This window comes from Neopsephotus bourkii, unplaced genomic scaffold, assembly GCF_033783945.1.
Source record: "Neopsephotus bourkii isolate Nb327-2 ecotype Australia unplaced genomic scaffold, CSIRO-AGI_Nbou_v1 NB_1767, whole genome shotgun sequence".
Classification (NCBI taxonomy): Eukaryota; Metazoa; Chordata; class Aves; order Psittaciformes; family Psittacidae; genus Neopsephotus; species Neopsephotus bourkii.
The window spans coordinates 4,945,880-4,958,814 of NW_026902241.1; the positions used below are offsets into that span (position 1 = coordinate 4,945,880).

At 37.6% G+C, this 12,935-nt stretch overlaps 1 protein-coding gene across 6 annotated transcripts in view; it reads right to left on the reverse strand.

Annotated features, from left to right (window-relative positions):
* UTRN (utrophin) overlaps positions 1-12,935 on the reverse strand; it is a 369,401-nt gene that overhangs the window by 40,634 nt on the left and 315,832 nt on the right. For all 6 annotated transcript variants that reach the window (XM_061378712.1, XM_061378711.1, XM_061378710.1 and 3 more), the window contains 2 exons: positions 9,450-9,651; positions 1,271-1,356 (listed from right to left, as the gene is read on the reverse strand). In XM_061378712.1, coding sequence (XP_061234696.1) covers positions 1,271-1,356; positions 9,450-9,651 — 288 coding nt within the window. The remainder of the gene's footprint in view (positions 1-1,270; positions 1,357-9,449; positions 9,652-12,935) is intronic.

Consider the following 12,935-nt stretch of genomic DNA (forward strand, 5'->3'; position numbering starts at 1 on the left):
CAAAGCAACAGCATAATGAATCTGACCTCGTACTCTCCTTGTTCTGCTTCAGTACCTGTATTCAGTGACTGTAAGTATATTAATTCATTACTGATAGCAATTTACTGAGTTTATTCACAGGTTTGGGTTGTTTGGTTTTTTTTGGGGCCATCTTTTTGTACGTTATCATTCTGTAATCCACAACCTCACTCCTGTATTTTATGAAAACCCTTTAATTCACACCAAATAGCAGATTACCCCCTGAATTACCATTACTGAACAAAGGTATTTCTGCCAAGCTCCTTTACTTATGGATTTATTCATAGATACATCAAACGATGTAAAGAAACCAAAAAACCCCAAAGGCTCACACTATGCCAATCAGATGGCCAAAACATGATCTTATGCATAAAATACCTGTACTTCTGCTCAATATTAACAGCTAAGATTACAAGATTACCTACAAATGCTTTTAAGGAAAGATGAAATTGTTGCAGAGCTCCAATGTCACAGGGCAAACACAGTCTCTATATATTTTATATTTGTTTACACAATGTGTCAAGTGACTACTGCAAAGAATAGCAATTTAAAGATTATGTGGATAATATGTAACTGTCCATTTAGGATGCTCTTACATAGCGTTTAATCTCTTCTTCTGTTTTTGTCAGCAGTGTTTGCCACAATGTGAATGTTCTTCAGCTCCTGCAATTATTTTTGTGAAATATTTTTATACTATTCAGAATTTCTCAAGCTTCCAAAATTACTTAAATCAACATAATATAAACTTTTGTGTGCAATTCTGGCAGAAAAGCATGCATACTAGAAAACTATTTCCAGAGTTCAGATCATCATTCTCATAGATCACAAAATATGACTGCTGGATTTTGATGTACTTCCTTGCTTTATCAGACATGTTCACCTTTTCCAATCAACACTGACTTGACTGATTTTACCCTCAACAAAACATACATACGCACAAAAGACAACAGAATCAGTCAAAGAGAATACTTCTCTAGCTTCCACATGGTTACATTCTCCTTGCTTTTGGGGAGAGCAATAACACACATTAAACAATGACTAATTTACACCAATACTTTCCAGTCAGGATATAAATCCCACTTTCTCGCTCACTGATGATAATGAAAACAACAGTTCTATTTTACTTACAAGAAAACTGCCTTGCTACAGGCATGAGAAATGTTTTACTATGAATTTTGCTATAATGTGTTTTGTCATAGTGCATGACTTAATTATATAAAGTAAGCATTTTATAAAATACATTCTTCCTTACATCTGTACTTCTCTTCCAGAAGGCCCTTAGAAAGAGACATCAAGCCAATTTTCAGCGACTGCACTCGAATTTTTCCAGTTCGGCCACTGAAATAATAAAGATAAGAATTTAATACAATTTAATTTTATTTCATTACAACTCAAGTTATTAAAAAATGCAAATGCATTGGTGAGTTCTACTTCAAATACACTTCAAATCTCAAAACAAATTAACACTACAAATCACATTAAGAATTCTTCCCTTAAAAAAGCTCAGCTTGCCTTCTAAGTGGTTTACACGTCAAAACCATTTGTACTACTCCAAAAGGGCAGACATTTAGCTCTGTAAAGCTCTCAATACAATTTAATAATGTGGAATACAGAGAAAATATACACAAGCACACAGCAGGAAAGCCTATTACACAGTGTGAAACACAATGACTGCAAAATAAAACCATGTATTCATATCACAGTAATTCATTGTTTTCACTTTATTTTTTCCTTTTATGTTTAAAATGCTTTACGATACATGTATACCAAGACATGAACAGCCAACCACATGCAGTAATTAAATAATGTGGAGCTGTTGCTCTTTTTAAGCAATGTTACTGGAGGTTCATCTTGTCCAACATGTCAAAAAAAAACCCAAACAGAAAACCCAAACCAAACCACTACACATCAAGCCTTAAGCTACTTGAGAACAAGTAAGTGGTAACAAAACCAAGTGATTTTAAACCTGCAATAAAAACACTGTTCAAAAAAGTACTGAAGCAACAAACCCAGGGCACATGAAAAGGACAATTTTAAAGTTCAAAATATGAGTGCAGAAACACATTCTTAAGAGATCTGATAATTTCTTTTTTCAAAGACCATAAACCATGATGCAATTTGTCTTACATGAGACATGGCCAAAAAAAAATAAATCATAAGAATAGTAGTTAAACTGTATATATTATACACAGACCCTGCATTTAAAGTTATTTGGATGTTTCACCAGTAAGTATCACCACAAACATTACTTTGTTCCTTTCTGTCATGCAAAAGTGATATATTCTTTACTTCTGGAGTGGTTATTAGATATCTCTTTCTGTCCTATCTGTTCAACATACGGTCTGCTGTCTGATTTATTTCACAAATGTTGAGCTGAATACAAAATTATTCATTTACTCCTGGGCTCTCAGTAAATTAGCGAAGCACCTTACAGATATTAATGCATTTTTCTTCACAATTATCACTTAATCTAGTGAGAATAGACAGCATTATCTTTTCCATTCCACAGGCTGGAAGAGAGGTACAGAGAAATTATTGCCAAATTAATCAAAAATGCACATTACTTTTACTGCCTAGCTTGAAAATGTGGACCCAATTTTCCAGAATGTTATGAAAGTGCCACCTATTTCACACATTCAATCCTAGCTTTGAATTACCTTTTTCAGTCACTGACACTACATCATTCTGGCACACCTTAACACGTTAATGGCTCATTCTGCAACCTTGATGAAGTTCAGTGCAAGGTTGCCTGTGCGTTAACTTTGTATTCAATGGAAAAACAAAGCTGGATTCAGCTTTGATTTAACTCATGACTGACAACAGCATCTGTTTGTTAAAAGCATAAGCTCAGAAAAACTTCGCAGCTAACAGGCCACATATGTGCCCTGTGCAGGTCAGGGCACATATATGGAAGCTTCAAACTTCCCCAGATTTCAGCAGATTCCTATAGGGACTGTGAAAAACTTCCTTTGCACAAAACCAATTTTCTCAATAAATTATAAAAAGAATTGCAAAGCCTGCAATATTTCATTTTTCTAAAGAGCAACATATTTCCCACTAGCCTTTTTCTTGGAAACAGATAATTATTAGCACTATAATCATATACACAGTAAAAGATGGCACACCAAACCCAAGATTTCGCTCCCCCCCCCCGCGCGTAACTGTAGCACTGACACTTCCAGTTCAATGGTTTAAATTTGCCCATCTTAGCCACAAAACCACTGAAGTTGGGAGGGACTTCCAGAGATCTTCTAGATCAATGTCCCTGCTCAGTCAGATAAAGCAGCTATTTCCCAATCATTTTCAATTGTGTTTTGAATACCTTCAAGGATGAAGACTGCACAGCTTCTCCAGGCAAACTGTGGAACTCTTTGTTCACTCTCACCTTAAAAAAAGCCCCAACTTTTTCTTATATGTTGAATTTTAAGTCTGTGCCCACTGCCTCTTGTCCTGTCACTGGGCAGCACTGAGAACAACCTGGCTCCATCTTCTTTACTGTTCTTATTGGGTATTTATGCACATTGATGAGATCCCCCTGAAACGTCTTTTTGTCTTTTTTCCTTGTTGAAAAGTCCCAGCTCTCAGCCTCTCCTGATACATAAAATACTTCTAGTCCTTAATCATTTCTGTGGTACTTCACTGGACTCATTCCAGTTTGTCCATGCCTCTTTTGTCCTGGAGAGCCTAGGACTGGACCCAGCACTCCAGATGTGTCTAACCAGTCCCGAGCAGAGGGGGAGGATAACCTGCCTCTCTTGAACTGCTGGGAAGGCTTTTCCTAATGCAGCTGAGGACACTGTTGGCCTACTTTGCCACAAGCACACGTTGTTGGCTCATGTTCAACTTGGTGTCCATCAGGTTGCCCAGGGCCTTTCCTGCAAAGCTGCTTTCTAGCCAGTCAACCCCCAGCTTGTACTGGTGTATGGGGTAATTGCTCCTTAGGGAGAGGATTTAATATTTCCCTTCACTGAACTTCATGAGATTCCTGTTGAGCCCTTTCACTAGCCTGTCAGGGTGTCTCTGACTGCAGCACAACCATCTAATTATGCTGTGTGTGATAACATTTAAAAATCAAAGCCTTACAGCTGGAAAGTTCAGGAAAACTTTTAATTTTTCAATTAATAAAAAATTTATGGGTCCAGTATTTAGAATCAAATGCCAGCACACCTCTTAGATTCACTATAGCAATACAAGCATGCTTGCTATTAAAAGGCCAATTGATAAGAACACCTGAAGCAGCTCAGATATGTTTTGCTCTGATCCCAAAAAAGTATGAACCATTATACCTCTATTAAAAGTTGTCCATTCTCCATTGATACAACAGTGAAAGGCAGTCTCAAAATGGCACATTACTGACCTCTGATCTATCTTCAAATGAAACACGGTAAAACCATTACAGACACTTGTCACAGGTGCTTTTCTTGTTTACTAAAGTCCATTTGTCCCTCTGGATATATGTGAGCCCTCTTTCCACAGGCAATACAAAGTCTAAGGATTCATTAACAATACAGTGTGATGCTGACATTCTTCTCCTTCCTCAAATGAACTGTAATTTTATTGTTCTAGTGGGGAAGGGGAAAGCAAAGAGAGGTGATGGGAAGGAGGAAATAAACAAATCCATGCTTTTTTAGGTGATTCTGCTGTCTCTGCATATGCTTCAGGGAGGCTCTGCCTTATATGCCTTCACCCACTGCCAGTCTAGAGGTAGCACAGAACCCAGAAGTAATTTAGCTGTCAAACCTTACAAAATAAGTGTTAAAAGGTATGCATAATTTCTAAGCATGGTAGGAGAGTGTGCTGAAAATATATAGAGGAATAGTTTAGTGGGGGAATCAGCTAACTAGATCAAGGTCAAGGGCATAAGAGGATACCACACTACATGAGTAGAGGCTGGGTTGAGGGCGCATACAACTTTGGTGCATAGCTTGAACTCTCCATCCAAGCAGAGAGCAACCATTCAGCTGTTTCAGAGATCCAACACAGCTGCAGAGAATAAAAAAAGCAACTTTATATAAAAACTGATGACTGTCACTACTATACAACAACAAGTAAATGAGAGGGGAAAAAAGGTAAGCTCAAAATGGCTCTAGTATCAGAAAAGAAAGGAAGAACACTTTTATCCTACATCTTACTACTGGAGATACTGGAACTACAGGATGCAGAAGAGGAGAGGAAAACATGATAGTTAACTGTGGCAATTGACACAAGCTATGCCCCATCAGTTCCCTTGCTAATCATATAACAACTGAACTCCAAACAAGTGAAAAAACTACAATGCCAACTTTTCTACATAAGGTGTGTGAAGCATTTGGGATTCGTATAATACAGTTTAGTACTACTTGGCTACAGGAACATCTCAACTTCAGAACAGTGTGCTAAATCCTAAACCACCTCAGAAATTCAAAGACAGATATTAGGCTGGGTTTAAATTATCAGCAGGTATGTCTTTCGGGAAACTTACCTTAGCAAGCTTTCCAAAAGCTTTCCAAAATCCTGCAAGCATCATATGCAAGCTTCATTCCTTTTTCTTACATCCTAACAGATTTAGTACCCAAAACTTATTTGACAGGCAAACACGGTCTACACTATAGTCAAAACAGAGGCTTGTGACACTTGCAAATTATAAATGTACTAATCAGGGTATAATTAATATTAGAGTGTTGCATATAAGCATGCAAAACTATTGTCTAGCAACGTTATGTAAGTATTCTGTAGTGTCACAATGGCATAGCCAGATATAATATATAAGCATTTTAGCTAAGTATGTGAACAATGTGAATGTCAAAGGGGCATACAGTGATGGGCAGAGCTGCACACAGGAGTTAGCCAGATAAAAAAAAGCTGCCAGAGGACAAGATTAAGTATAAGAGACTGCAAACAGGAACACACAGTAAGAATGACTGACAAATCAACAGAAAACAAGGTAAGCAATATCAAATTCAGAGGAACCCTTTGTTCCACAGGGATGTGGGGCAATAGCATAAAAGCATCAGGCACTAGCAACAAAAACTGGAGGAGGAAAAAGATGAGCCCTTGAGAAGAGCTCTCAAGGCTAGTCAACATTGACATTGCAACTAAGGACTAACACAGACTGCATCTATCGATTATCTACACAACCCAGCAACAGAAGGCAGTTTGTTAGATCTCTGTCTCCACATGATCAACCACAGAGAATTCAGACAAAGGAGCTAATTTTCCTTTTCTACAGCCGTGTCCTTTCTAGAGCGCTTCTTACTACTATCACAGCCTGCTAAGCTGTTCCTGCAGAGTCCTCTATGAGCCAAGACGGCTATCATCAACACAGGGAATGCAATTCGAGTGGACACAGAAAACTTCTATCAGCTACCATCAAAACCAAGGCATAAAGTTAAGGCTGACTGAGCAGGTCTCTCATCCTCCTCATCCCTCAGAAGTTCTGATTTTGCTGAAATTAACACACTGGTAAGGCCTGGGATATTAACTCAGCAGGGTGCTAGAATGTGCCAGGTGTTCCAGTGCCACAAGAAATAACAAAGTTGTAATGCTTCAGGCAAAGACTGGGCCATAGAGAATGATCATGAAAGACAGCTTTGATCATATGGAAAATGTTAGCATAAGTGCCGTAACATAACTACCCTTCCTAGGCTAATGTACCAAAGAAATTCAGTTTAAAGAAGGCATTACCAGAAGCATCCTAACTTAAAAAAAACTGAGAAAATTTAAAAGTTGAAATACAAGAATTCAGACAAACATTGCAAGACATTAAGAACAGTGCATGTCAAAGTCTCTTCATGAGTAATTCTAATTGAAATAGAGTCATCACCCACAATTAGCACATGTATTCTATATTATGTATGACAAACCAAAATATCTGAAACAAATTATTTCAAGGGTGTTAAGATACTCCATTCATATTGAAAGCTATCAGTTCATATCTTATAAATGATGTTTGGAGATTTTAGCAAATTTGACAGCATATAGTCCAGAACAATAACCACTGGCTATTGCTGTTGGATGATTTAAACACAGGCCTGGCCAAATGATTTCATAGAGCAATTTCTTTCACAGCTCTCTTTGTAAAATGCAATGCATTTATTTTTAATAAATCTCTAAGCAAATCAAGGAACTCTAAGTTTGGAAAGTGTTTATAGGGCAGATGTTGCTGCCTGGAACAACCTTTGAGTCCTTGAAGAAGTGAAAGTCACTGAATAAATTTAATGTTTCTCTCCTCTACACAGCTTGACAAATGAATCATTCCTGATGTGTCAGAAAATATCAGAACACAACAGAATTTTTCTAAAAATAAACTGGCTCTTTTGAAGGGCCAAAGACATCTGTAGGTAAGTCAGAAGAGCTATTTAGTTTGCCATCAATCTGTGAATCAGTAATTAAATTTCAGGTTAATAGCATGCAACCAACATGCTTTTTGTAGACAGTTTAACGATTTGAAACATTGTATATGTATAACACCAATGCAATAAACAATGGAAATGCCAAGATACAAATTAGCTCTTTTCTAAAGGCCAATTAAAAAAAAAAAAAAAGCGAACGAAAAACCAGCTTAAAGTCAGTGCTTATTCTTTCAGCATTATTTTTCTCCTGGAATAGATTTGAAAGGGGAGCAAGGAAACACACTGTAAAATATAATTTTATCTCAGAAAACCTTTCTCTTCTATTTTCTGAATTTGACCAAATATTCAAGTCTTTCATCAGCTTGAGGAATTATCTGTACTAAAGCTTTCAACACAATAATCAAGGGAACTGTGAGCATCAGGAAACATTATTGAAAGAAAGGTTTGTTGCTTACTATGGGCATTATAAATATAAACAGACTAAACAACTGACTTTTACCTGAAGTTAGTAAACAAAGGTAAGCTGAAGAAAATATAATGGATTTGTAACCATCTGGAGAAAAAACCCAAAACAACCCAGAACCAAAAACCCCACCAAAACAAACAAAACAAAAAAAAAACAACCCAAAACTGCAAGCAAACAAAGCCAAACAAAAAATCCCAAACAAAAGCACCCAAAACCAAAGAAAAACCAACAACAAAACCAGTAACTACAAAAAAAAAAAAAAACAAACCCAAAACAAACCACAAAACTCTCTGACATTATTAAGCCTCTTACTCAAAATAAACAATAACATAAGCCAAGCACCCCACTTGATTTGCAGCTCTGCAAAATGAAAATAGTTGCAGGAAGAAGTCCCAGCCACTGTATGATGGGCTGTCAATTTTTTCAGCAGCAATGATGAGTCCAACTAACAAAAATGCCATGGTATTAAAGAACAATATTCGAATGCCAAAGCATAATACACAGTCACCACATCAGTGATAACTTGTTGTACTTACTTTCTTCCCCCCTTCACTCTCCCTACCACAATATTTAAAATAACAATAAAATAAAATATCCATAAAGTATAGGAGTACTGGAACATAGTCCTCTGGACAGGTGAAGGGGGAGAATGCAAAAACCTGTGAACTGTTAGAATCTGGCACTGATTAAGTGAGTGAACATAGTGAAGATATTGCATACATCAACAAGTAACAGCTATCTTGCAAAGCCAGTTATAAGAAATTCTATCATTATTCAAGAAATAATTTTGCCCTTTCCATCTTCAAATGGAGAGAAATAAAAGAAATCTGGTAAACAACCTCATGCAGCCTAGAAAACTGGATTTGCAATTCTGTGCATAACTCCAAACTAAAGCATCTATCCAATTAGACAAAACTAAAGCAACCACCACGTGTATTGCACTACTGTGTCTTTAGTCAGCTGCAGAAGGGTCCTGAAATGCCTCTGCTCAAGCAATGTAACTTAACACACCAGATGAAATGGAAGAGCTCATAGAAACCAAGTCTTTTCCCAGTTTTTACTATGGAAAGGTGAGGACAATAGTGAAGTCCACTAATCAAAATGAGCAACAGACTCATGACTCAAAATCACAACTAAATAAAAGCATGCTAACTTTAGGTCATGCAGGCTGACATAGTGCAGAGAGATGAGAGTTTGACATTCAGCAGAAGAAAGAAGTGTCTGGAGACTCAGAACTGGCTAAAATCATGAGGGGCTGTTGGAGTGGACTTTATTATATCCTCTGAGTATAGTAGTAGTATAAAAGCAATGTAATGATAGTTCAGATTTGAGCAGGACAGCATAAGAAATGTCTCATTATAAGCAACTGCACTTTCACTACTAAGACAAAAATATCAAAAGATGTAATTTTCTATTAAAGAACTTCTCAAGGCTTTATTATTTTTCTATTATCATGGACACTTCCTCAAGAAAGTAACTCAGAAAAATATATAACAGTGCCATAAGTCTAGCATTACTGATATGTCACATCACATATGCAAAAATCACCAGAGTTCTGCCTTCATGATTTATACTTTGTTAATGCTATATTAAATTCCTGGGATACACACTGTGCATAAAGACTTCTTACTTACCTATCATATACATTGAGTAGCCAGTTAAGACACATGTCTACACAGAGAGGAACATTCACCATATCTTTGTGTTTCTCCTCAAGCCCACTGTAGATGGTTGTGAGACAGCTGATCACATCCTGGACACCAATGAGCTGGTCATTTTGACTCAACTTGTGCTGTTTGAAAATTTCACTTGTTGTGTTCAGGTCCAATAGGTCCACTAATAAAAGAGGATTAAAAAAAGAAAAAAAAGAAAAAAAGAAAGCAAGCAAGAAGATGTATAAGAGATGCTTGAGCATAACTTTCACAATACTTGTTCATGTGCATGCTGTAGCAAATGCTGCAGACAATTAGCTAAGATATAGCTTTTATTAAGTAACATTACAGTGAAAACCCCTTCTCTGTGATATGTCAACAGCATTTTGGTACTACTTATTTAAAAAAACAGGATCAACAAGAACGCCATAATGAGGCTGCACAGACTGAAGAATATTTAAAAAGCCACTGGACTAATCTCTGTAATGGATCCTAACTTCAGATGTACACACACTGGCTTACAGGATTCTTCACATTTACCACAAAGCTGAATACCATTAAGTGACTATCACTTTTGATTGCATCAAAAAAGAGCACTCTTCAGTAACAATGCTCTCTTAAGTGCAGACAGAATATTCTGAGGCCTGATTAACTGAACTTGCTAAACTAGGGCCTAAAGGAAAGCGGGCAGAAGGACCCAGGAAAATTATTTATTGTAGTTTTCTAGAACATTAATGCTATGCTTTCATGAAAAATATTTTTATCTCCTTTATTACAGGATTCTTCCTATAAGCAGTTGGTCATGCTATGGGTATCCTACAGGTGAAAAGGGTTTTGCTTCCCAAACTACACAAATATGACTGTGAAAATCTGGGGTTTGCATGGTGAAAATAAAAACCTATCAACAAGCTCTTCTAATTCCTTTTACAAAACAAAATAGAAAAGGGGAAACTTATTTTGATGTTAAAGAAAGAATAGTGTAAGTCAAAGGGTGGTATAAACCTCTGTGAGATTTTTTAATAGGAGAGGGGACTTTAGGGAAAGAAAAAAAAACAAAGCTGCAATACATTAGTATCCTTGCTACAGTGTATACAACATGAAGTATATTCCAAGCCCATATACAGAGATGTTTCTGGAGTGTCAGTAACACATTTACACTATAAATGTCACCTCTCAAAGGAAATGAAACACGACTGTCTCAGATGTGTTGTAAATTGCTCTCCACCAATGATGTTAATGGTTTAGTGGTGAACTTGGCAGTCCTGGGGTAATGGCTGGACTTGGTCATCTTAAAAGCTTTTTTCTAACTTAGCTGATTCTATGATTCCCAATCCCTTTTACCCAGCCCACCCTTCCTCATATCACTGCAAAATAAGAAATGCTACCCTACAGCCCTTGCCTTTCCTCTCCCTCACTGACATCAGTACATGCTACTCTACAGCATCAGCACCAGACTTGCAGGGGTTTTACATATGCTTTATCTTTTTTTTTTTCTTCCCTCCCTCAAGCCCATCTCTTGGGCTTGCAAGCAAATGCCAGTCATATATATTTACCAAACAGGCAGAATGCTAATTGCTGCAAACACCCTAGCATTAGTTTGACCTGAAGTAGCCAAAGTACTTGGCAGTACACTGCAGCATTATCTTCTACAGTGGCTGGAAAATACGTAATACACTGGAAAAGGCTCTCAGGCATATTTAAAACCAAAACAAAACCACCAACCCTACATATCACAAGATGACATAGACTATTTTTTTGTGAATCTATTATTTCTGTAAGTTTTTAAATAAACTGTGTTTATGCAAATGGAGAAAAGCTAGCCTGAGACTTGCATGCTTTTGCTGGCATGAAGCCTACTATACACAGCTTTTAGTGCACATTTGCAGTACCATTTTGCATCTGTTTGAATGTGCCAAACACCCAGTCCTGCTGTTAACCTCCAAATGCACAGAAGGGTCATTTCTGCAGTGAGGAGACTTTTCTAAAGAAAAACTGTAAACAGAAACCATGTCATTCAGCAGGGTTCAAGCAGATGTGAGTGACTGACTCAGGAGCAAATAGTTACATGCAGCTGATTTGAAGTTACTGAAGTTCTGCAGAAAATAGGCAGGCATTGCTATGGAGCTTTTGTATCAGCAAGACCTTGTGAATGATAGCAGCTCCTTTAAAAGATTACATGGCTAAGCAAAGCCTACACAGCTCTCACTTTTAGTCTGGTGTGTGACTTAATCTTCATTCCTTAACCTTGCTGATAATCCTATTAGCATTCATATATTTTAAATCACCCAGCAGAACTCAGTGACAGAATTCTGAATATACACGGCGATTTTGCTCCCTTTTTGACTTCTAGTACTATACTTCAGTATCTGGGGCAATATAATTTCCTGAAAACAAGCTAAACTATGTTGCATAAGAATAAAATACAGCAGTCAGGGTCTGGTGCTACATAGCTGCCCAGTACGACTGCAACACAGGATACTCTCTCCGGCCCCATTTTTCTTCTGCCACAGTGGGAAAGTGCTCTCAGTATGTCTGTCCCACGTAATCTGAAACAGAGAAGCTAAGAATTTATTCTTTCAGCCTGCACCCTTTCTCAGCTTCCTGAAAAATAAATACACTTAGGTACATATGCACATATTAGTCTCTGCAGGATTCTACCTTGAAAAAACAGAAGAAGACGGAACTTGACTACTTTCCCACTTCTAAAAGAGGGTGGGAGGGAGTAAATTCCCCAGAACCATGGGGTTTTGACACTTAACAAGACCGAAGACTCAGAAAGGAGAGCTGGCATCAGCAAAGTTTTCCAAAGTATAGTTCTCAAATACATAACCCTGAGCCTGCTTGTATATCACTAATGTTGTGTCACCAGTCCTCACTGCAAAGTCGAAACCCATCATGTGCAAGTAGGACTGTGCACCCTGCTTCAGCTGTGCCCTTGGAGTTCTCAGCAAAAAGGCCTCTGCAGTTACACACACGCTTGAGGCTCTGACAGCAATTTGTCACATTTTACTGTTCACAATGACCTCATTTTCTAGTGATTTGTTTTGGCATTTTCTTTGCCTTAGCACATAAGCCTTTCTGAAGCATTCTGCATCCAAACACCTTTAAAAAACATCCACAGTTAAAATTACAGGAAATACAATGGAAGGCTACAGTAATAGATTAGTAATTCAGATCAGAGAATGAATGGCAGGGGCACAGAAAATGACCCTTTTTCTATCTTAAAACAAAACCACCAAGTAACAGCCAAAACTAGAATTCTTAACAGGGCTTAACCATTCTCCCCTTTCTCAGGGAGGAAGTGCTAGCACATGCTGTGTTTTGGCTACCTCAGAAGTCATTCATGGGACAGAATGAGGTTGAGAATCATCACAGTCAAAGGGAATTTGACCTGTTCCCTGGCAAGAAATAATCAGCTAGGCAAATAATCAGCTAGGCAAACAATGACAAAAGGAACAGCACTGATTG